The 22295-nt window shown below is 42.6% G+C and overlaps 2 protein-coding genes across 5 annotated transcripts; both read left to right on the top strand.

Moving 5' to 3' along the window:
- Positions 1–357: 357 nt before the first annotated feature.
- Positions 358–13426, top strand: ilf3a (interleukin enhancer binding factor 3a). 4 transcript variants are annotated; one of them, XR_013504318.1, is made up of 21 exons: positions 358–424; positions 943–1087; positions 1818–1929; positions 2390–2580; positions 3093–3267; positions 3430–3583; positions 4888–4979; positions 5689–5784; positions 6472–6583; positions 6662–6759; positions 6850–6958; positions 7192–7338; positions 8244–8434; positions 8701–8820; positions 9022–9153; positions 9655–9692; positions 9890–10051; positions 10567–10693; positions 10876–10914; positions 11683–12051; positions 12771–13426. XR_013504318.1 is itself a non-coding variant. In XM_078282809.1 (20 exons), the coding sequence occupies exons 2-20, from the start codon at positions 975–977 to the stop codon at positions 12884–12886; spliced, it is 2655 nt and encodes an 884-aa protein (XP_078138935.1). In that variant the 5' UTR covers positions 358–424; positions 943–974; the 3' UTR covers positions 12887–13426. The 4 variants fall into 4 exon arrangements, 3 of the variants coding, with proteins under 3 accessions (XP_078138935.1, XP_078138936.1, XP_078138937.1); XM_078282809.1 differs by lacking the exon at positions 9655–9692; XM_078282810.1 differs by lacking the exon at positions 9655–9692 and having other exon boundaries at positions 379–654.
- Positions 13427–15117: 1691 nt separating this feature from the next.
- On the top strand, positions 15118–18134 carry acp5a (acid phosphatase 5a, tartrate resistant). Its single transcript, XM_071924837.2, has 6 exons — positions 15118–15229; positions 15917–16007; positions 16113–16312; positions 16447–16571; positions 16811–17156; positions 17714–18134. Exons 2-6 carry the CDS (start codon positions 15917–15919, stop codon positions 17957–17959), a joined length of 1008 nt encoding a protein of 335 aa, XP_071780938.1. The 5' UTR covers positions 15118–15229; the 3' UTR covers positions 17960–18134.
- Positions 18135–22295: the final 4161 nt, after the last annotated feature.

The following is a 22295-nucleotide window of genomic DNA, read 5'->3' as shown; positions in this document are numbered from 1 at the left end:
AAGACAGATCCATTGTGTTCATGTTTAGGGTTCCAGCTGTTGAATGTAATATTGTATTTACTTGTGTTATGTTTGAATTTCTGCTTTTGGAAATATGCACACATGCATGTCATGACAATAAAGCTCACTGAGTTGCCCTGATTTTTTATTTATTTTTTTCTGGTGGGTTTCATTTCTTATTGCAGTATTCTTAATCCAAACGGGATTCTCCGGCCAGCCTGAAGACAGCAAGCTCAATTTGTGGTGTTGGTTGTCGTGAACGTGAAGCACTTTTCTAAAATTTGTTGTGGAAAAATTGCCATACAAATAAAGTTGTTAGGTTCACCTTGTACGTCATCTCTATGCGACACCTCGGCGACTAGCTTGCAGCAACAAACAGTAACAACGTTATTGCGAGAAGGACGAGAGTCTCTAGTTGATAGAGGTGAGCGGTTAAAGCACGAATAAGACGTTAAGCAAGTTAGATAGAGCTATAGATAACTCTTAAAACGCAAAATCGTGTTTATTATGTTATTCGCTAACTGTGGACAGTAAATGGCCTAAAATGGCCGGCAAAACAGTTGGCTAGCTTCAACTGGAGAGCTAGTGCCAGAAACAAACATTAGCCAGCTAGCTCGCTAGCTATATTGATTTATCCTCATTTCCCCGTTTAGGGTAAAATGTGCTACATTTCTAATAATTAACTATATTAGAAAACGTGTGTGCATTTTGCTGAAAAAACACCTGACACACACACACAATGGTCCATGACAGTTCAGCGAATCGCCTCATTCAACCTGCCAGAGCAAGTTTCCTGGGTAGCTAACGTTACTAGTTACATCCATGGTTGAAATGCATTTGGCCAGTTTAATCTCAGTCACTAGATTTGATTTCACTGCTTTTGTGTTGCATATTAGCCAGCAGTTGTACGTTGACTAAGTGACGCCTTTCCTGGTAGAACAGGTGGGAACCTTCCGTCCTGAAACTGTAAAGCCATGGCCGCCGAACCAGCGCCAATGTGGGATGAGCGCAAGGCCTACGAGGAGCTCCTGTACTGGGACAGCCTGATACAACAGGGACACCGCCTCCTTCCGCATGACTTTGATAGGTACAAACGGCACCGAAAACCAGTTAACCTGTTTAACTAGTAGCACGAGCTGCCCTATAGCGCCCCCAATTCATTGACTGTACAGTGTAAAATTCCTTTGCAGCTGCATCTTGCTACTATCCATCCCATCAGGTGGCTCTTCAGTGAATTGTGGCAGTTATTGCAGCATCAGAAATGATGAATACCATCTCTGTGGAAGATCTGTTAATATGATCTTTGTTTCTTAGCCTTCTCTTTCAGCGTTGGGATTTTTTTAAGCATGAGCAATGCACAGTAATTTGTCTTAGTGATATTGGTGCATGGACATATTTTCATAGTAGTATGTTACAAAGACAACAGGGCCTCTCAGTGCAAAGGAATATTAAGGACAGTAGACTAATATACACATTTGACAGTCGTTTTTCTATAGGACTGTCTAATGGAACTGACCAATGAATGTTTTGTGTTGCTTTTTAGTACCAACACAAATTTAATTTTCACAGCATTGTTGGCCCACTCAATTCAATGTAGGATAAATTGCTGAGGCATAGTGGGTAGAAGAAGCCTTACAGGATCTTGTTAACCCTTCAAAGTGTAAATGAGGATTGTTTTTTCTGGTGTAACTCGGCAAACGCCACACTACAATGTGTCGGCTCTCATTCCTATGCATTTTATTAGTGCCTGTGTTTGGCTTGAAAATTGGAGCTTGTCTAGAAAGCAAGAGTCTCATTTTGCTGTCTTGTCCCTCTAGATATGAAGACCTGCGTTACTGGTATGACTGCCTGTGCTATGAGGAGGAGCTGAGACAGTACCACGACTACATCACTGCCATTGAAGAGATTGAGGAGAAGCGGAGTCATGAGGTTCTTGCTTCACCTGTTAAATCTTCCCCTAATGATACGCTAATCTGTCGGTTGTTTGATTTGAGTCTTTTCACCTCACTTCTGCAACTCTGTATTCAAAGTCTAAACCTCTAATTTTTTCCGTCACAATCTTATTTCCTTATGTTCTTTTAAAAGATTGCTGTTCCTCTTACAAGACAGCTGTCATCGTGCCATCCGTGTGTTCTGTTTTCCAACACGTTTTTTTAACCACAGTCCTTTTATACTTCCCAATTCTTTTTTTTGTTTTTTTTTGCTTTAAAGTTTTATGAGATTGCTTTTTTTCACTGGAACATATGAAAGTAGCAATGAAATGCAAGATGAAATGCTTATGCCTAATTACAAAGTATCATCAGCTAATTGGGTGCTTTAACTTCAGACTTGCCATCACCTACATTGTGTTCTTTTCCTACAACAAAGATTTTCTGATTTCTCCCTTAAGACACCTACAATCCGCCAGGTGCACCTGCGGCCATACGACCGGCATGTGATGGCCAAACACTCTGCGGTGTATCCCTCCTCAGAGGAGCTGGAGGCGGTGCAGACAGTCATCTCCCATGTGGAGTGCGCCCTCAAGTCCGTGTCTGACCAGCTGGACAAGAAAGACATCAAAGAAGATCCAGAGGCAGTGAGGTAAGCGAGGCGTCCTAATGCTCCGTTGCAGTTGCAGCAGTAGCTAGAAAGCACATCAGGATGAAAGACTAGACAAAGACTTTGACTGTATGGTCAGGAAAAGTCAGTGATATTAGTGTTACATTTATTTACATAAAACTGTAGAAAATTGCATGTGATTTCCAATATTTAAGGGAAAAGAAACCCAGAATAAGACATTCTGGACATTTTGTTATTTGTTGATTCAGAAATTTTATTTTGCATAACTGTATTAGAGGAATTTCATCACAACTTGAGTTTAAAAGGGTGAAAAGGAAGTCTGTGCTCTTTGGCCATCACAAAGATGTTTTTTTTCCTTTTTAATAGACCTGAAATTGTGACCCTCATGAATCATGGGCAGTTGCACACATGGTTTAATTTTTGGGGGTGTCAGTTTTGAAGCATGAAGTCTTTTAACTTGACAGTTTTCTTTTTCCCAAATATAAAAATCATTCCTCTTTGTTCTTTTTCCCTCCTCCCCCTGCTGTGTCAAGTGCTGATTCGAAGGCGAAAGAGCGCGTCCTGCGTGGGGTTATGAGGGTCGGCCTGGTGGCTAAAGGGCTCCTGCTGAAGGGGGACATGGACCTGGAGCTCGTGCTGCTTTGTTCCAACAAGCCCACCGTCGCTCTGCTCGGACAAGTGGCTGAAATGCTAACTGCGCAATTAGAGGTAGAAATGAGCTGTTTTATTACATTCTCAATAGAAAAAAACCAAAGATTTTACAGATTAAAGATTCTCCTCAATTAATTGATCGAAGAATGGATGCATAGAGGTTGTTGCTGTTTTGTTTTTGAGATCTTTTCCATCCTAACTCTCTGTCTGTTTTAATAGGTTGTTACAGAGGACAAATATGAAATAATCCAGAGCCCAGAGGATGCAGCCATTGTTGTGAAGACCACCAAAGAGTTGGTCCTGACTCTCATCATCCATCTGACATCACCTCTGATCAGGACGGAGCAGGAGAGTGAAGCTACTGAAGAAGAAGGTATGCATCTTGGTCTAGCCTCCAACTACCACCGGCCCTGTCCTGAAGCCAAATAACTCAACTGATCTGTGTTCTTCTCTGTAAGCAGATCCTGTACTGCTCCACTGATCTGTAACTGTCTGACAGTTCAAACCTTACACCAATGCTGTCCATCCCCAGGATATAGAAATCAGTGAAGCTGTACAGTGTCTCAGTCCGACGCCAGTGAACAACCAATGAACGTTGGCTCTTCACTCGCTCGAGAGTCCCATCGTCGCTTTGTAACAAACTGGCGATTGCCAGCACTGCAGTTCCTCTGTAGTCGTTGATACATTTTGTACATGTTGTTGATGACAATGCCTCAGTCATAAACAACTTTCTTTATTCTTGTTAAATTGTATTCATGTTTAAAGTGAAGGCTTTTGAAGAATAACAAGTTAAAGCGCGCAGTGCATGTATTTTATGCTGAAGTTGTACGTTTGGCGCTAACTGCAGCAAAACTGATCGGCAAGGAGGAGATTTATTTGGCTTTTTCTGGGAGAATCAAAATTCAACCAGACACGAGCAATGAAACCAGAGATGCAAGTTAATGTTTGTCTGTTTGTATGTGAACGTCTTGGTGTTGGTTGGTGGAGTGTTGGTGGCTCTGTTTGAATCCGCATGAACTGTATTTATGTGGGAGTCCAAAGTTACGGTAATAGTAGTAAGCTCTTTTGAGGGTCAGGAAGAATACACTCAAGCTTTACCCCACTTCAGCGTTATCAAGTCTTCAAAAGGCCGATTCTAAGCCTCAACTAGGATCTTAGCCAGACTTGGGTTAGGGAACCCATCAGTTTTGCTGCAGTGTGAAGCAAACTTCCAGATTCTCTAAATGCTTCTAATTTACAACTGATTGCCTTCTAGTTTGTCAAGTTTTTTAGGGACGCTGGACCTTTGACCAACTGGACACACTGTCTCAGGAGGGGGGCTAAGCAGCAAAACCAAGCCGAGGGGCTGAGGGAAGGGGACGTTCACTGTAGTATGCCAAGGACGCAGGACACATAAGATAACCACATGACACTATGTAATGTTATAAATACTACAATGTATTTATGACTGTCTCTACACTTGATGCTCTCACCTTCACACACTGTGTAAAACTTAGCTTGGGTCTGTGATAGAGGATTATCAGACATGTTGGGACAAAAGATTTACACAATAGGAACTGGAAGCCCCTTTCCCTGCTGCTGGTGCTTTGGGGAAAGCTGCTACTCCCTGAGCTGCAAGACAGAACCAACCCCCTTGGTCAAACTGTACCTTGTCTTCTTACCCCACCTCGTCAATAGAAACGCGAACAGTCAACGATCCGCCGGACGTTCTGGACAGGCAGAAATGCCTAACTGCCTTGGCGTCTCTCCGCCACGCCAAATGGTTCCAGGTTTGCATTCCCGTCCTTACTTGTACATAAAGTTGAGCTCTTAATTCTCTCAATGGTCTCTTTATTATTTTCTCCATTTACAGAGAAAGTGCAAATTGCAAAAATTTTAACGCTGCCCTCCTCAACTATGGCTGACCTAGTACATATTTTAAAATGTCGGAAGTTCCATATTTGCAATTTCAAAGGATCTTAATTATTGACTGATGTGAAAATTGTTCTGCTGATCCATACCAATGGCTTATGTCAACAGATTCAGACCAATCATTGGTACGGACACATACAGATACAGGAAGCCAGGAATCGGGACATATCAGTGGATGCAGTATTCCTGATGATATAAGCTTTCTTAAAATGTCCTGCCTTACATTATCTCTTTCAGACAGAGCTGTCTCAATTTCAACTGCTCTACTGTTGGGGAAATTGGCTACACACAGCTATTAAGATCAGATATTGTTTCAACACTAGGAATATTGTATCTGTACCAGAGTTTTTCTTCTATTGACCAAAACAGGCAGCATATACACAAAAAATGTCTTTAACAAAATATATCAGTCATTACAGTTGTTGAATTCGGCGATGGCTCAGTTGTACAGAGCTAACTATACTTGGTTGTCGGGGTCCATCCTGTTGTTGACCCCAAAAGGCACAGGGGGTCGTCACTGGAGGTCACAACTCTTCTGACTGAGTTGGCTCACGCTTTTGTCCGCAGGCCAAAGTCAACGACCTGAATTCTGCCGTCATTGTGATCCGGATCATGAGGGACTTGTGTAACCGTGTTCCTACCTGGTCACCAGTCTCAGGATGGGTGAGGGAACTGTGTTGATAACTGCAATTAAGATAACATTGTGTATAAACTAGGCTTGTTGCTGGTGCTCTATTCTGCCATTGACTCGTATGAATCAAGCAGGTCTATAATAAAAATACATGAGATGGTGGGTCTTGGTGGATGTTGAGCATGAAGCGTTGGTTGTCAGAGGAAATTCCTAGCCTGGGTAACACTGCAACCGGGTTTGCTTTGATCTTAGTGCTTTGATCTTGATCAGCAAATGATTCAGCTGTGTTCCCATAATGTAAAATGCTGAGATCTGGAACTGGAGGTCTGAGGAAGCATCTAAGCCAACTCTGACACCATTTCCATGTTGCCAGTTGGCCCTCTCTAATTTCAAGTGGCTCAACTTCCCATCCAGGGCTAACGTTTTTGTCGGGCAGCCACAGTAGCTGGTACTTTCCAAAATTCACCAGCCATTTTCATAATTTTAATAACCAGCTAGGGTTTTAGAACAGAATAGGACCTCCTAAGTATGGTTGGTTATCAGCCAAAGTGGTGTGTAGAGTAGTCACAGCCAGAATTTACCAGCTAGAGGCATGTCCCAAAATCCCGGACTTTCATGTAATTTCTGCACCCTGACTAACCATCTTTTTAATGGAGCATAACCCTTTTATTTTAAGTATGCTGTGTATGCTCTGGTTCTCTGCTGTTGTCCCCACATAGCCTCTTGAACTACTAGTTGAGAAGGCCATTGGTACATCTGAAAGGCCAATGGGAGCAGGCGAGTCCTTCCGCAGAGTTTTAGAGTGCGTTGCGTCTGGAATCCTCTTGGAAGGTAAGCTCTCCACTTTTCATTGAGTTGTTAACACGGGCATTACCATCATTAGACTAATTAAACATGCTCTTTGCAAAGATGGCCCCGGAATTAAAGATCCATGTGAGAGAGACAAGACAGACGCCATTGCACATCTTACACCACAACAGCGTGAAGACATCACACAGAGTGCTCAGGTAAGACAATGCTGCTAATACACGCTCACGTAAAGCACGCCCGTATTATTGAACCCCACAAATTGTGCCTAACTTTGATGTTCCCCTTAGCATGCCTTGAGGCTGTCTGCATTTGGACAGATGCACAAGGTGCTGGGGATGGACTTGATGCCTATTAAACCACGGAGATTAATGGGCGCCAACACCAAAGATGTCACAGGTACCTGGCTAGCTACTAGAATAATGATCAGTCTCCCTTCACTGGTATCGCTTCCTCATTTGAGAGACTAATGCTGTGTCTTTATTGTTTTTTTGGATATCATTCATTTATTGTTGCTTGAGTTTATAATGTCAAGAAAGTTTGGACTATAATCACTGTATAGTTCAAGGATCATTAAACACTCGCAGGATGAAAATATCTGTTCCCAGGCTTGTGTCTGTTATTTTATCCAGCCCAGGTTGAGTCTGATGGACACGTCAGCCTGCCGGCTAAGAGACCTTACACAGAGGTGGATAAAGGGGGGGATGACGCCCAACTCAACAGCAAGCAGAGAAAGTTTCTCAAGTTCCAGAAGCATCAGCGCTTTCAGAGGAAATCATGTTAGTAATGGACATCAAAGGCTTTGGTATTGGTCAAGCCATTCATATTCACTTTTGCTGTCAAATGAGCCACTGTACACCATACAATATATACAAATACAGCTGAACATTTTTTGTAAATACTTAATTTGATTATAACAGTGATTTCTGCATGGGTCTCAATACAATTGTCAAGGGATTTTTCAAATTGTCTACTGTATGTGGATTGGAAGCAACATGCTTTTTAGTGTTGAAGAAAATTTATTGTTTAAGGCAAAAGGTTACAACATACTTGTATATTTCATGAATAAAGTCCTGAAAAGCCATGGTCTAATGATAAAATATGAATATTATTTTGTAGAGAATAAGATCCCTAGAACTGTTGCAGTCTTTAAAAAAAAGCCCATGACAACATTCACACAGTGAGTACACACACACAGCCTTAGTGTCAGCAGTGCAGATGTTTCCCATTGGAAACAGTGTATTCAAAAGCAATGGAAGTCCAAAACACATGAAACTTTGGACAAACATACTCACACATCCTATGAGCACATGCAAATATCCATGAGTCAGTGAGTCCATGTGACACACTACACACACTAACTCCTATATCTAGTGTTTTACATTAAATGAATGAGGGTCATTTGCCCCTGCTTGTGGAAACTTGGGAGACTAATAAAACAATTTTATGAAAATGTACTAAAGATGAATATAAAATTAATACGGGTAAAGGTAACGGACAACAATTTTGAGGAATACATGGAATATCAAATGATAAAATATTTTACCATATTTGCTACCAAATGGTCATTTTGACTCATTGTAGGGTTAATCTCTAAATTGATTCCACTCATGTGTTTGTTTTGACTTGTAATAATTATCTCTCTTTCTCTTTGCCTCTCTCTGCCTGTTAATTTTCCCCATAGTCTCCGATGATCTGTGTATGAATGCAGTGATGCGTCTGAACCAGTACAAACCTGGTCTGGATTACCGGCTCACATCTCAGACAGGCCCAGTCCATGAGCCGGTGTTTACCATGGCTGTGGAGTTGAATGGGAAGACCTACGAGGCCACGGGGCCGTCGAAACGAGCTGCCAAGCTGAATGTAGCCACCAAGGCAAGGCTCTTGCCGATTCCATAGAGATAAAATTGCCTTTAAGTTGCTTTAGTATAAAAACTAGCATCCCAGGTTCCCTACACTGCATCCAGTTTTGTGCCATGCGGTTGTGTTAATAACAGGACTATGATGTGGCACCTGGCTGCAGTGAAGGTTCCCTGAAACACAGGGCATTGTGATTGTTGTCACAGCCTCTCTCCACTGTTGGAGATGTGTCACTCCTCCTCTGCTATCACTTCACATGTTGACTCTTTTGTCTTTCACAGGTCCTGCAGGAACTGGGTCTGCCGACTGGTTCAGAACCCAAATCAGAGTCCAGTGGTGCGGGCGAGGGAACCGAGGAATCGGGAAACGCTGTTACCACAGGCTCTACGGCATCAGAAGATGTATGTGCCGGTGTGCCTCCGTCTTGACTGGTGTTTAGAACTCAATATCCCCTTTTTCAAATTCCCCATACAATAAATCCCTTCTCCCAACGTTTGTTTCACTCAAAGACTAAAAATCTCAGCCGTGAATTGGTTTGTTTGAGTAAAGCAGTGGTGTCACGTGGACTAAGAAGCTACTTTTTGTCCCCTTGCTATGAACAGAGTAGCCAGGGTCCGATCTTGACAAAGCACGGGAAGAACCCAGTGATGGAGCTAAATGAGAAGCGGCGCAGCCTGAAGTACGAGCTCTCTGCGGAGACAGGCGGCTCCCACGAAAAGTGCTTCATCATGGAGGTGAGTCAGCGGTACCGCACACACAAACAAGTCGTGTAGCAAGTTATGCAGCAAGCTCGTTTTTTTCCAAGAGAAATTAAATGTGTGTTTTTTTTCTCATCTTTTCCTTTCCATATATGTATAGAGAGCTTTAACACTACAAAGGCCGAGCTTTTGAACCCTGTGCTGTGGCCACATGATGTCCAGGGTTATTGGTTCTGCCCTGCATTACAGCGTTGATGTCTTATGTATGTGCCTGTGTTGCATAGACAAAGAAAACTAGTCTACCGATGATTTTCATGTTTGTGTAATTGAGTTAGCCCTGCGGTCTCCTTGACAGCATTATGTGAAGGCAGTCTACCAGGTCATACATTTGTTGTTCAATACAGTGTTTTCCTGTGCTGTTTCCCATCTTCCCCTTCTACTAAAGTTTACTAAAGGGAATGTGGGTAATTACACATGAAAATTGTTTTGATAGTGTTTTAATAATGCTCACTCTCTCATTCCCATCTTATTGAATAGTGTGCTGGAGGAGCAGAGGGAGACACATTCATACTTAGGTACCAATGCCCTGTTGCTTAGGAGGATATTTTGTGTAGAGAAAATTGCCAATTGCCTTTTTTAGAATTCTAAAAATAAAGGCATTTAAGGGCCAAATATTTAGGGAAAGTCATGGAGTTGTGGACTTTTCTACTGTTAACAGAGGTGCATATTCAAAGGGGAAGAACTTGGGTGCGTTTCCCTCCCCATGTCGCAGGTGGAGGTTGATGGGCAGAAGTTCAAAGGGAGAGGCTCCAACAAGAAGGAGGCAAAGGCCTACGCTGCCCTCGCTGCCCTGGAGAAGCTGTTCCCAGATGACGCCGGTGGGCCGACCAGCTACAGAGATCCCTCAAAGAAGAAGGTCACCTACACCGACATGGTAATTCATCTAGTTCCAAAAGTCTTACCAGCCATGTCTGTTATCCGGGCAGGGCTGATGACGCATCCATCTCAGATTTACATCAGTTTTGGTGGGCAGACAGATTTTTCACCATCTGTTTGGCCAATTGGAAAAGAGGAAGCGCTCCTAGGTTTGCTTTGGAAAAATGGAGGCGAACACTGAGAGCTTGGAGGAGGCGATGATTAATGCAGCGTACACATCCTGTTGTTGTATGGCTCATCATCAAAGGATTACAAAAACAAAGATAAAACGGAGAAAGGCTGGTATAATGTTGGGATGATTGTACGTTTTCTAGGTCAGTTTTTATTGAATTTATACTGTATAGTCTGATGTTAAAAGGCAAACCAATGGACAGTGTAGTCGCTCCCTAACTCTGCAATTAATCCTCTGACACATCGGCCACTGCATGCACATATCCACACAAGCATATACTCTTGTCTCAAAGTATTTGGTCTTGACAGTTAATCCCCTGCAAACTCCTGCTTAATTAACAGCACATACCAGGATTTGGCACGATCCGAGGCATTCCTTCAGACCCCGGGTCCCACAGCTGGGGTCATGGCAGAGGTCGAGGCAGGGGTCGAGGCAAACAGATGCCTGGAGGAAACAGCTACAACAAGAGTAAGGAACACTACTTCTCACTAGGTTTAGGCCTCGTCTTAAATAGGCAAAATTGGATCCTTTAAACACTGTTCATAAGCACCTTGCACATAAGATAGCACTTTATTGATCCCCTTGGGGAAATTCAGGTTCACCTGTGAGGAATTTAACTGAATAGTAATTTGTTTCCTTTGTTTTAACAGCCAACTACAATTATGGGAGCAGTGCTGGCACAGGTTATCGTAAGTGTCTACTACTTGTCTCTATTGTCTCTATTAGCTCTGTGCTTTAATTTGTGCCTCCACTGAATTGCTAGCTAAATACAGCATGATTTGCAAATAAGTGTTCATGCACCACAAATCAGCTTTTAGTTTCAGAGCTAGAGAGAGAGCTGTGAAGTTAATGGCCTTGATGTTCTTCTCCAAGTACCTTTTTGTGAAACATAATTTTAATACATGCCTATGGCTTAAAGCCACATAGACCGCAGTTTTATCATGAAGATACACTTTTATTTTCTAAGCTTGAAATTGTTATTTTATAACAATGGAAACATTTCTTAACAGAAAATATACCTGTATCTTCAGAAAATCAAGCTTTGTCATCAGCCCTCCTTGCAAGGGACTTGATTCACCTGAAGACATCTCTCATAATAAGTAATAATTGCCATGGTCATCAGTGATTTTAATGCTGTGAACATCTGCCATGTCTCAATCAAATGCAGCTCTCCCAATCTCAAATGCCTCCCAGGTTTTTGTGTTGATACACTGATCTCTCCCATACAAAATACAACAATTTAGCCAACATTTAAGTGGCATAGGTTACAGAAAGGGCAGAAAGTGACTTTAACTTTGAACTCGGATGGACATTTTGTTCATTTCAGTGTGTTTACTGCAGAGAATGTAATGATCATTATCAAGTGTTTATTTTTTTTTAGATTACTGGAGAGTAATGTTCAAAACCAGTCTTTTCACACACCAGTGACATGTGCCACTTTTTTAAACCCCTTTCAGATAAGCTATACGGTAATAATTCAGCAGCAGCCACCAACACATCCAAAGGGACGGGCTCCTCCGGGGCATCTGGCACCACCGGCTACGGCACCTTCTACCCCGAAGGATGCACCTACTCCGCCCCACCCATGTCCGCCACAGCCACCTCCGCCTCCAACACCTCGACGCCAGAAAACTACCAGTCGATGCCTCCTCCCATGGATCAGGAGAGCCCCTACAGCTACGGCTATGGGGATGAGAAGAAGAAGCTGCTGACCCAAGGGAGTCAGGCGGCAGGTCAGGGCGGCACCCAGAGCCAAGGAGACTACTCCATGTACAGCACAGCCTACCCCAGCTCAGTGACGGGGGGCCAAATGTATAATAACTACGGTGAGTGAGGATAGAGAAAAGGCGACCCATCACTCCCCACACACACTTATGTACCGAAGCCCGTTGAGGACATGTATTCATACATTTTATTTACGCTGTTTTCCTGTGATAAGGGAGTTCATTTTCTTTGTTTTTTTGAGATGTTGAGTTGTTTATGTCATCATCTCGAGATAACACCTTTTGTTTTCCCAGGATAATGAGAAAAATATTGAATTTCTTTCCCAAGATTTCAAGATAATTTTCTCATTATCTTGGGATAACAAAAATTGTTTTCTCAAGATGCTTGGAATCCATCCTAAAGGAAAGCAAATTATTCAAAACCCAAATGTTGAAGTAGGACTACCTATTAGTGTTGAAATCTCGAGGAACAATATATCATTATCTCGGGAAAACAAAGTGTTGTTTCCTCAAGGTAATTACACTGTGACTTTATCTCGAGATAATGAGAAAATCATGTTATCTCGGGAAAACAATTGAGAAAACAGAAAATTAAATCGTTATCATGAGAAAATGGCATAAATGAAATGGATGAACATTATGTCTTCAATGGGCTTCTGTACCTCTGCACACAGGGAGTATGACCTCAATTTTATACAGAAGTTTTCCAATCAGCAACTTCTTAATGGCTAAAAGTTAAGTAAGCATATGTGGCAAGTTTCTTTATGGCCTGTCACTCCCTGAAAAAGCTGACAGTGCTTCCTGGTTTGATCTGTCCACAGGTTGGGGAAACCAGTCATCCTGGGAGAACCAGCAGGGCTTCAGCAGCATGTACCAGGGCTACGGAGGACAAGACCAGACCTCCTACCCTGGATACGGGAACATGAATTATCAGTAAACGGCTCATAATATACAGCCTTTCTCACCTGACCATGCCATCTTTTCACCCTTCTCAACGCTCCGATTGCTAGACTCACCCATGGCGATGATCCATGGGACGCTGCTTTTGAAAGGAGATAAAACAATTTTCACGTGTATTGATTCCCAAGCAGGAATTTTGCTCTGTTTTTCTTACAGGTCTTGTTACTCTCGTAACTCCCTTGTCAGTTAGTTGTTATTTTACACTAGGTTAAACAATGTGAATCTTGTATGTTACAGAAGCAAGGCCATCTTGGATCATAGTCTCCCAGTTGTCTCTAACTTCCCATCCCCCATCATCCCTAGGTTCATGTGAATGTAAAAAAAAACATATCCGGGTCATCATGTTGTCCTCTTAACATTTTTTGTCATGGTTTTATTTTCTAAATAAGGGGGCTCTTTTGTTTTATAATGTAGTGTACTGGTATTATCAGTATGTTATGGTGATGATTTTAAGTTGCCTGTAATTTTGAACTGAGGATGTGTTCATTTCTGTGTCAGTCATAAATGCTCTAATCTTTTCTTGTTAAAAATAAATTACGTTTATTTTGGAGCAAAGTGCCCCTGATCATTCTTTTGCCAGAAAATGTTAATGCACAAGTACAAAGTAGAGATATTAGAGCTTATTTTTTGAGTTTTTGAGTTTTGAGTGACAGTGGGTTAGTTGCATCTAGAGCTTTCATATTGAATTGGGTGATTGAGGTCAGAGTTGGGCCACTGTTTGTTGATGGATCGTGGATTACGTCTTTAAAACCCCAGATCCCGTCGTCAAACTTGACAGGACTTTGTTACATTTGAGGATTGCCTGTGCCTACAGCAGTACTGGATCACCTTGAGCTTCCTTTAAAAATACCACTGATATTCCTCACATCAGTGTTACGGAGAGATTTGAGTTCGGCGAATGGCCTCTGCAGTGCATGTGAGGCCCAGATGCTTTATGGTATCAGCCAGTCTAGCTCTAGCATGCACATATCACCATGCAGTATGCATGGGCTGCATGTGCAGCTATTTGGCTAGCTAAGATGAGAGGAAACCTGCTGAACCCTGTGGGGAAATTAGGTCATTGTAGTAGCAAAGGTAATTGGGTTCAACAGGGCAAAAGAGAAATGAATATAAGCACACAAATAGTAGTAGTAGTAGTATAAAATAGGCAATAAAATGGTAGAATTAATACTGATATAAATAACATAACAAAAGAATTAAACAATTGTTGTTATGTTAATGTATGCTGCCAACAATTTCAGAACTTGGGTATACTGTAAGAGATGAAGGTACTTACATGAATAGATTTACTTATATTGTTACACAGGTATGATCTATAATTAATAGATATGAAATATGTGCAGCATATATAGATGTAAGTATATATAAGTCTACATATACTGTATATATAGTTATAAATAGAGGTATGTATAGTATTTGCTCTTATTATAAATGAATGCACCAAACCCTCAGTTTTGCAGGCCTGACTAGGATATTGCTAATTACTTTATATTAAACAAGCTTGCATCTTCAGCATGCACGACCTAGGCGAGAGAAATTAAGTTTACCTTATGAATATTCACTGAGCACGTGCTGTCGCTTGGATCATGCTGCAGCTTTGCCAGCTGCCCTTTATCTGGCCAAAGGAGAATACATCTGATAACTTGTGTTCATTTGGCAATTGAAGTGATTTAGAGCAGTAAAAAATGTGCTGCATGTTAAATCCAGTCTTTAATATACTCGCAGTGGACATCTACCTGTCCAATGGACAATTCTAACGTGTCTTGGCGTTAAGGTGAGAAGGCTACAAGGTCACACAGAAGTGTAAAAATAGGCTAAATAAGTTAGGTGAGCCCAAGTTCACTAACTGCAAAACATAAGTATGAACTCTGTGAGACTAGGCAATTTGGCCATAACTTGACTATATGCCATAGTGCTTATGTAAAACAGCCTATTGAAATAGACATTAAACATTTTTGGTTATTTGCAAATATGGGAGAAGGCTAGAGCAAAAGACAGACGATGAGAAAATGGAGAAGGAAAATAAACACTTATTAACACTGTGGTGGAAAAAGTGGAGTCTGAGCACCAGCTATTATAACCATTGTGGATCACATGTGGCCCAGATGACCCTACAGTCCCGAGACTGAGTCAAGGGTGTGAGCAATGATCATGCCCCGCCGGCGTGGCCTGGGGCTGGTCCTCCCGCAGCCTCTCCTCTCTTCTCCTCTGGGACAGCTGATAAAGGCAAGGCAGGAAGAGCCGGGCGAAGACTGACAGAGGGTGACCCACCCAGGCATCCTGAGGACACCTCACCACTTACCACTCAGCATTATCAGCTGTGAGTGTTATTATCTACTGGCTCTGACATTATTATCTGTGGACACTGACACTGTCTCTTGAGATATATACAAGTTGTTTTTGTTGTCAGCCAGCTTTGCTTTCTTTTTGATAAGGGAGGAGTGAGGCGTTGGATACTATTTACTAATGGCCATGCTGCTAAATGTCTTTGTTTTCTGGTGTCTGATGATGCTAATGATGGTTATTTGATAATGTGTGTTTCATAAATTCACTAAATGACTGAATGTCTGATTAAAAAGATGCAGAGATATACCGTATACTCTCTTCAAATGCGCTGGACAGGCGCTGGGAGACATTGAGATATTGTTTGTGACCCCTTGACCCTCTGTGCCTGGTAGATGTGGTTACTTTGATTAGCCTCTATTAGCTCCAGCTGGGACCTGTCAACTTTGGCTGCAGCCAATCACAAGTCACCGTTAGGCATAAAAGCAAGAGATCGTGCTGTTCTCCGGTAGAAGGGGAAAGGAGAGAGGAAGCCTAGGAGTGGATGGTAAATGACACCTGGAGTTGTTGTGGTGGTTTCATGTTCCTCTTTTTGGTAGTGATTTTTATGCTCTCCCTTCTTGAGTTGGCTTTCAATTTTGGTTTAGGCTGAGCGTTCTCTACTTTTAAACTGCTTTTATTTCTACTGCCAGTTCAACATCTATTTGTATTTCTTTCTTTAGAGATGGCACTCACTCTGGTATCCATCTTGGTGGCTGCCATCCCTATGGCCTACTGCTATCCTACTGCCTTCCAGGACTTGGAGCAAAGTAGCAGTAAGTAACACTTAAAATGGGCTTGCAAGCTGTTTGTGAACATTTTTCAATGCTTGTGCACTTGTCCTTGGAGCTGCTGAGGTTTTGCTTTGTGTTCCCCCACAGAAAACCGAACCTCCATTAAGTTCTTGGCGGTAGGAGACTGGGGTGGAGTGCCTCATCCTCCTTACATCACTCCTGTGGAGAAGGCTACAGCCCGGGAAATGGGCAGAGTAGCAGAGCAGATGGGAGCTGACTTCGTTCTGGCCCTTGGCGATAACTTCTACTACAAAGGTGTGGACAGTGTGGATTCTCCTAGGTTTAAGGTCAGTTGAGTAAACTCTCCTTTCAAACTTCAAATTTTGAGGCTTGGTGCATGTGCTGTGTTCTGAAACACAGGAGCATGTTGAGTAAGCTAAATGGTGGAAGTGATAGCTCCTCTCTTAATCTCTCCACCCAGGACACCTTTGAGTCTGTGTATACAGCAAAGTCTCTCAGAATCCCCTGGTATGTGCTTGCTGGCAATCATGACCATGCAGGGAATGTTAAAGCCCAGATCGAGTACAGCCGCAAGTCTGACAGATGGTAAGATTAATGTTATGGAAAGATCTATCCTGAAACAGAATTTCTTTCCTTGGACAACTCTAGAATGACTCTCCTAAAGCAAAATGGGAGTGGACTTCTTAAAGATGGCCTTGAGCTATCCATTAACAAGTGGAGATAAACCTGTCACTGAAATCAGACACTATTTCACTGTCACTGTACCTGTAGTCTTCCTTGATCAGTGTCACCTATGACTTTGCTCCCCCTCCCAACCTTCTCAGGCGCTTCCCCTCTTACTACTATGAGCTGAACTTCCGCATCCCCAACACCGGGAAGACCCTGAGCATCATCATGCTGGACACCGTGATGCTGTGCGGAAACTCGGACGACTACGTAGACGAGAAGCCCAGAGGTCCCCTGCATGCGGTGGATGCCAACCGTCAGCTGACCTGGCTGCAGGAGAGGATGGCTCGGTCCAAGGCTGACTTCCTGCTGGTGGCGGGTCACTACCCGGTCTGGTCCGTGTCGGAGCACGGCCCCACAGACTGCCTGCTGCAGAGGCTGCGTCCGCTGCTGGTGAAGTACAAGGCCACCGCCTACCTGTGTGGTCATGACCACAATCTGCAGGTTGGTTCTCAACCTTGACTCCTTAAAACTGTGATGCCTATTCATAATCACCCTTCATCACAGGCTGCATATGCAGAGCTGTGAACAGTTCAACTAAATGATTTTTCCCAAGTTTTTAATTTGCGTATCTGACTAAGCTTTCAGCATTTCACTAGGAAAAACAAATCAAAACATTAAATTTGTGGGGGGTTTTTTTTTTTTTGGTTTTCCTGTCCTCTGAATTATCTTGAGACCCCCACCTAGGTTGAGAACCAGTGTTGGAGCACTTATACCTTTTATTCTAGGCGATGCCACCTAATTTTATTGAGACTCCATGAAATGGCATCTTTGCGCCTTGATTTGATGCACCTCCTCTGGAAACAGGAGGTTGGGGCAGGACATAATGCAGGGAGGGATCATTCAAAATGGGATATCAGTCAGGGGAAAATCTGTTTTTCATTGGTTGGAATTGTTCATGCTTACTGGTGCAGCATGAGGCTTTCCAGAAAGTAGTGGGAGTTAATTTCGTGGGGTCTTCTAAATTGCTATCAATTTCAATCGTCTCTCCTCCCATGCAGTACATCGAAGACGAAGGTGTGGGCTATGTGGTGAGCGGTGCTGGAAACTTTCTGGATCCCGACGTCCGTCACTGGCACCACGTTCCCAAAGGCTCCATCAAGTTCTTCACTGGCCAAGCCTCAACGCAGGGCGGCTTCGTCCATGCAGAGGTCACCAAGAACAAGATGGTCCTGACCTTCATACAAGCTAAAGGCACTTCTCTCTATCGTACCGTCCTGGCTCGACGGGACACAGAGCAGTTTTAAGAACACCGGAGTGGTCTGTTATATACTGTGTTGTGAGTGTTTTGTCTAGTTGAAGCTCAAGATGGTGGCTGCCATTCAGTAAGTTTACTTTTAAACTTTGGCATTAGCATTTGATGGCCATTAATATGAATGTTTTAAAAAATGAGGATGAAGAGAAGTTTTAGATGTTCCAGCAAGATTTTATTGTATGAAGTGAATAAATACTGTTTATAAAGAAGCTGTGTCCTGTCACTCAGTCCAGTGACTGACTGGTCTTGTCACACCACAGGCTATTTCTCAAAAGCTACAGTGGTTTATTTATTTTTTCCTTCCGCCATAAGCTGGGTTTTACCTACTAATGATGTCCTTGTTTGACTTTGAAGCAGTTATGATTTCTGGCTTGTGGTAAATGCAAGATATGACAAGGAGTGTGAATGGGCAAAGGTATGCAGGAGGAACTGAAACTGTTTAAACTCTTTTCTGGTTGCTTTGTTAGATATTGGGGTCAGCTGGTATGTAAATTTTGATAATGGGCTCAGCATGTTCAAAACTTTTTTTTTTTTGTTTTTTTTTTGCATGGGGGGAAAAAACTGCCTTACTTGTTCCCACATCAGGAAATTATATCCAGCCTTGTTCTTAGTTGATAAACACTAGGTAGGGCTGCATGCTTGGTCTAAACGATATTAGTCTTGTAGGTCTATGATCCTCAAACTTGTGATTGGACAAGCATACTGGTTGACCTGTACTGTGCTCGGTCGGTCATAGGACCAAAGTGGGGCAACCATAACTGCATCAGGGGAAAGTAAGCATGTTATGGACTTTATTACGCAGTTATATACTACCTAATTGCATTCCTAGAGCTTGTAATGGCTATAAGCTCTCTTCCTGATATACTCTGGCAGATGTTCACATTTGGATGCTTGGCACTATGAATGGCATAAAACCAAGAGCCATCTTCATGCATCTGCTCTATTGACGCTTAATTTTAACTGCAGGTTTTCATTCAATTTAGATATTTCTTTAAGACACAAACCACATTTTGTGAGTTACAGGCTCTCCCAGAAATAGTCCAAATGAAGATCATGGTTCAAAAACAGGGTTTACCCATAGGCCACTATCAATATTTTGCTTTGTATTCCTCAGAATGGCCACCAGATGGAATCAAGCAATCCCTTTCGCAAAAACGTTTTGCTGTTTATCCAGAGTTTTTAGTGCCACTCATTCCTGTTTTGTGTCTGTGGTGAATTTTCTTATGAATCAGTGAGAAGTGCATGATAGTGAAAAATACAATCACAGGCATAAAGGTACGGCTAAGAGGTATTCTGTATTTCAAGATATTACTCAACATTCAAATTTTTTAAAAAAGATCACAAATATGAAAAATGATACATTTTGGTCCTGTCAACCAGCCCTTAAATGTGAGACACAATTGTGATGCCGGTCATAGGACACATCTGGAGAGTTTAAATGCTGGTATGGTTTGCTACAGGCTACCGCAGGTCGGGTAAGAGATCAAGGCTTCCACATGCATGGCTCCTTTGTCAGCTGCAGGTCAACCTGGCCTGCCAACAGAGGATTAGGCTGGATGAGAGCATCTTGGCAGCAACTGCCATCAGGATGAGCTCAGCCCACCAATGAAAATGAACCTGGGGGCAGAGCAGAGACCCAGAACAGTTTTTTTTCCATGTTCTCTCCCTCTTTCTTGTGATGTGTCTAATTGTTTAACATTTGGTACACAATATTGGTCAAACTTTCCTGAATTTTAGGTCAGGATATACTGTAATACCATTCTTTAATGGTTCTTTAAAGTCATAGATTCCCACTTTCCCCTGTCTTAACCAGTGGTGTAGTCTAGTTTTTGTAGTGGGTATACTGTGATGATTCCCTCCCAGCCTCGTACACACGTCCCGGAGCGACACCCCATAAGCACCACCACACTCACTAACGCATATCTCCTTTAGTATGCTACAATACTATAGAATAGTGATTCTACATCAACGTTAGCTAATTTTAAACTTGCAACGCTACAGAGCTACTGTCGAGCCGGGGAAATGACCGTCAAGCAACTGTGTTCGTTGGTAGGTGACGTCAGGTCTAGGTCACGGGCCACGGCCAAACTCAAAGCCCCTCCTGTATGGGAAGCCACCACGTTCCGCGCTTCGTAACAGACAGAGCGCACAGGGTGAATTTTATGAATGGAAGTGTGAATGGAGGAGATGCCTTCCCCTGCAAAACGTATTTTATTGCAGTTGTACTCTACCCGGTATTTGCGAAACAAAATCACTAAAGTGAAAGTTCTGTCACAAAACTATATTGTTACGTATTCTTGCGCATTTTTAAGTGGGTATACGGAAATCCTGGAGCTTTCTTAGTGGGTATACGGCGTATACCTGCGTATCACGTAGACTACACCACTGGTCTTACCACAACTTTGCTGCTGTAAGGTTACTGACAGTCTTTACGTGCGTCACCCTGATCCAGTCAGGATGGGTTACAGCTTGTGTGAAAGTCATGCAGGATCAGACGGAGAGTTGGACTGACCTAGGAACAGGTGGCTAAACTCACTGAGTCACGGCCAATCAGCAGAGGGTCAACTGTCAACTGGGGATCAAGGACAGGGAAGGATCACTTGCGCTGACTGACGCAAAACAGACTGAAAGGAGGCCTCACTGGGTTGGCACCTGACAGACCGATGGGCACACACTTTTTGGGATTTCATTATATGCATCTAGGGGCAAATGTGTTGATCTAGGATCAGTTGCCAGTGGTTCCCAAAGTAGGGTTTGGGGACATCCAGGGGTCCTCAATTAAAAAAATAAAAATAAAGTTAAGACAAAAGTAATCAAATGTTTTGAATCCCTCATCAGCATCCATTAGCATTAGCATCCACGTTCTGGAGCCTTCCAGTGTCTTACCTCCTCACTGATGCTGTCCGACCTTCCTCAAGTCCTTATTAGCCCCACATTAAGCCTTCTTTTCCAGTTGAGTGCATTGTTGACAATGCATCTCTCACAGTGTCATTGTGGGGCTTAGCGGGATAAGATCTCTTCCCTGAGGAAATACGATTAGCAGACCCTGTATCTTCTCCAAGAAACAACCGATGAGCCATATTTATAAACTTACATTTAACTTATAGATTTTGTATTGGTTGTATGTATTTGAAAGCCACATGTCATTTTTAACCGGAGCACCCCAGAGGAAACCAATGCTAACATGGGGAGAACTTGCAAATTCCACACAGAAAGGAATTGAACCCTGAACCTTCTGTCTGTGAGGTGACAGCGCTAAACACTAAGCCATGCCTCCACATTACACTGTTAACTTCCTAATAACCCATGCTCTCCTTCCCTGGCAAATCCCATCATGTGAAAGATCTCTCTATCGTCATTGAGAACACCAAGGTGACTTCTGCCCAGACCGCCAATAATCTAAACAACCAGCTGTCATGAAAGGCCAACATCACAAACACAACCCAATCCTGCAGCTTTGGATTCAAATGACGCCCACACTCATATCTCCAGACCCACATGACACCCCAGGCTCTTAGCTCTCCTTTCCCTTCAGCGACCCAATCATCACTGACTCCACTTCAACGCTTCACTCAGCTCTTACAAACCCTGGACCAATAGATGGGCCTCATTTAAGAGAAAATCTTGGCCTAAGGCTGTGCGTCATTTCCTCTGCAACTTAGAGTTAGATCTATGGCAATATCAATCCTCTCCCACAACCAGAATAGCAATTTCCTGTTAGTTAAGCTCTCATCCCATGCAAGTTTCTGAAGTTCCTCCACTCAGATGGAGCTGCTGCTGCCCGATTATCTGAGTCCGTGGCTCAAAAGTAATAAAGGGACGCTGTATTAGAGGCTAAGCTGCATGGGTAATCTTCTCTCCCTAATCTCTGTCCCTCACAGACCTCAGTCAGTCTGTGGTTCACAGACAGAATGAGCAATGTTAACTCAATGAGAATTCCCTAAAATTATAAAACAAAATCTGTTTTTGAGTTGTGTTACACTGTCTTTTTTAAAATGGCAACAAACAAGTACAAATGAGAGAATAGGAAACTCATATGGCTTCTGCAGTCACGTCCTAAATATACATTATCATATTATTATAATGACTTGATTGAATTACACACCAAAGGCAAGGCTATACTGTATCACATTTCTGTGGCTTTAGACACAACATACAGCATTCAGTAAATGTTTTGAAATTAAGATTTTGCAGCCTGACTTTATTTATTTTTTATTTTTTATTTTTTTACCAAAATAGAGAAGTGGGGGTCATCACTCTTTGTCTAGAGCTTTCATGCTACATTGAATGAATCTTGTGCATGATGCTAAAGCTTTATTTCTTTATTT

Source organism: Centroberyx gerrardi, chromosome 3 (genome assembly GCF_048128805.1).
Source record: "Centroberyx gerrardi isolate f3 chromosome 3, fCenGer3.hap1.cur.20231027, whole genome shotgun sequence".
In the NCBI taxonomy this organism is placed as follows: Eukaryota; Metazoa; Chordata; class Actinopteri; order Beryciformes; family Berycidae; genus Centroberyx; species Centroberyx gerrardi.
The sequence above is the reverse complement of the archived record's forward strand: the minus strand, read 5'-3'. Positions and strand labels throughout refer to the sequence as shown.

Bases quoted from the DNA above. Each gene is read 5' to 3' on its own strand.
- ilf3a (XM_078282809.1), top strand. From the start codon at position 975: ATGGCCGCCGAACCAGCGCCAATGTGGGATGAGCGCAAGGCCTACGAG. The intron at 1,088-1,817 runs GTACAAACGGCA...TTGTCCCTCTAG, and splicing joins CTTCCGCATGACTTTGATAG to ATATGAAGACCTGCGTTACT. The intron at 6,760-6,849 runs GTAAGACAATGC...TGTTCCCCTTAG, and splicing joins ACATCACACAGAGTGCTCAG to CATGCCTTGAGGCTGTCTGC.
- acp5a (XM_071924837.2), top strand. From the start codon at position 15,917: ATGGCACTCACTCTGGTATCCATCTTGGTGGCTGCCATCCCTATGGCC. The intron at 16,313-16,446 runs GTCAGTTGAGTA...CTCTCCACCCAG, and splicing joins TGGATTCTCCTAGGTTTAAG to GACACCTTTGAGTCTGTGTA. The intron at 17,157-17,713 runs GTTGGTTCTCAA...CCTCCCATGCAG, and splicing joins GTCATGACCACAATCTGCAG to TACATCGAAGACGAAGGTGT.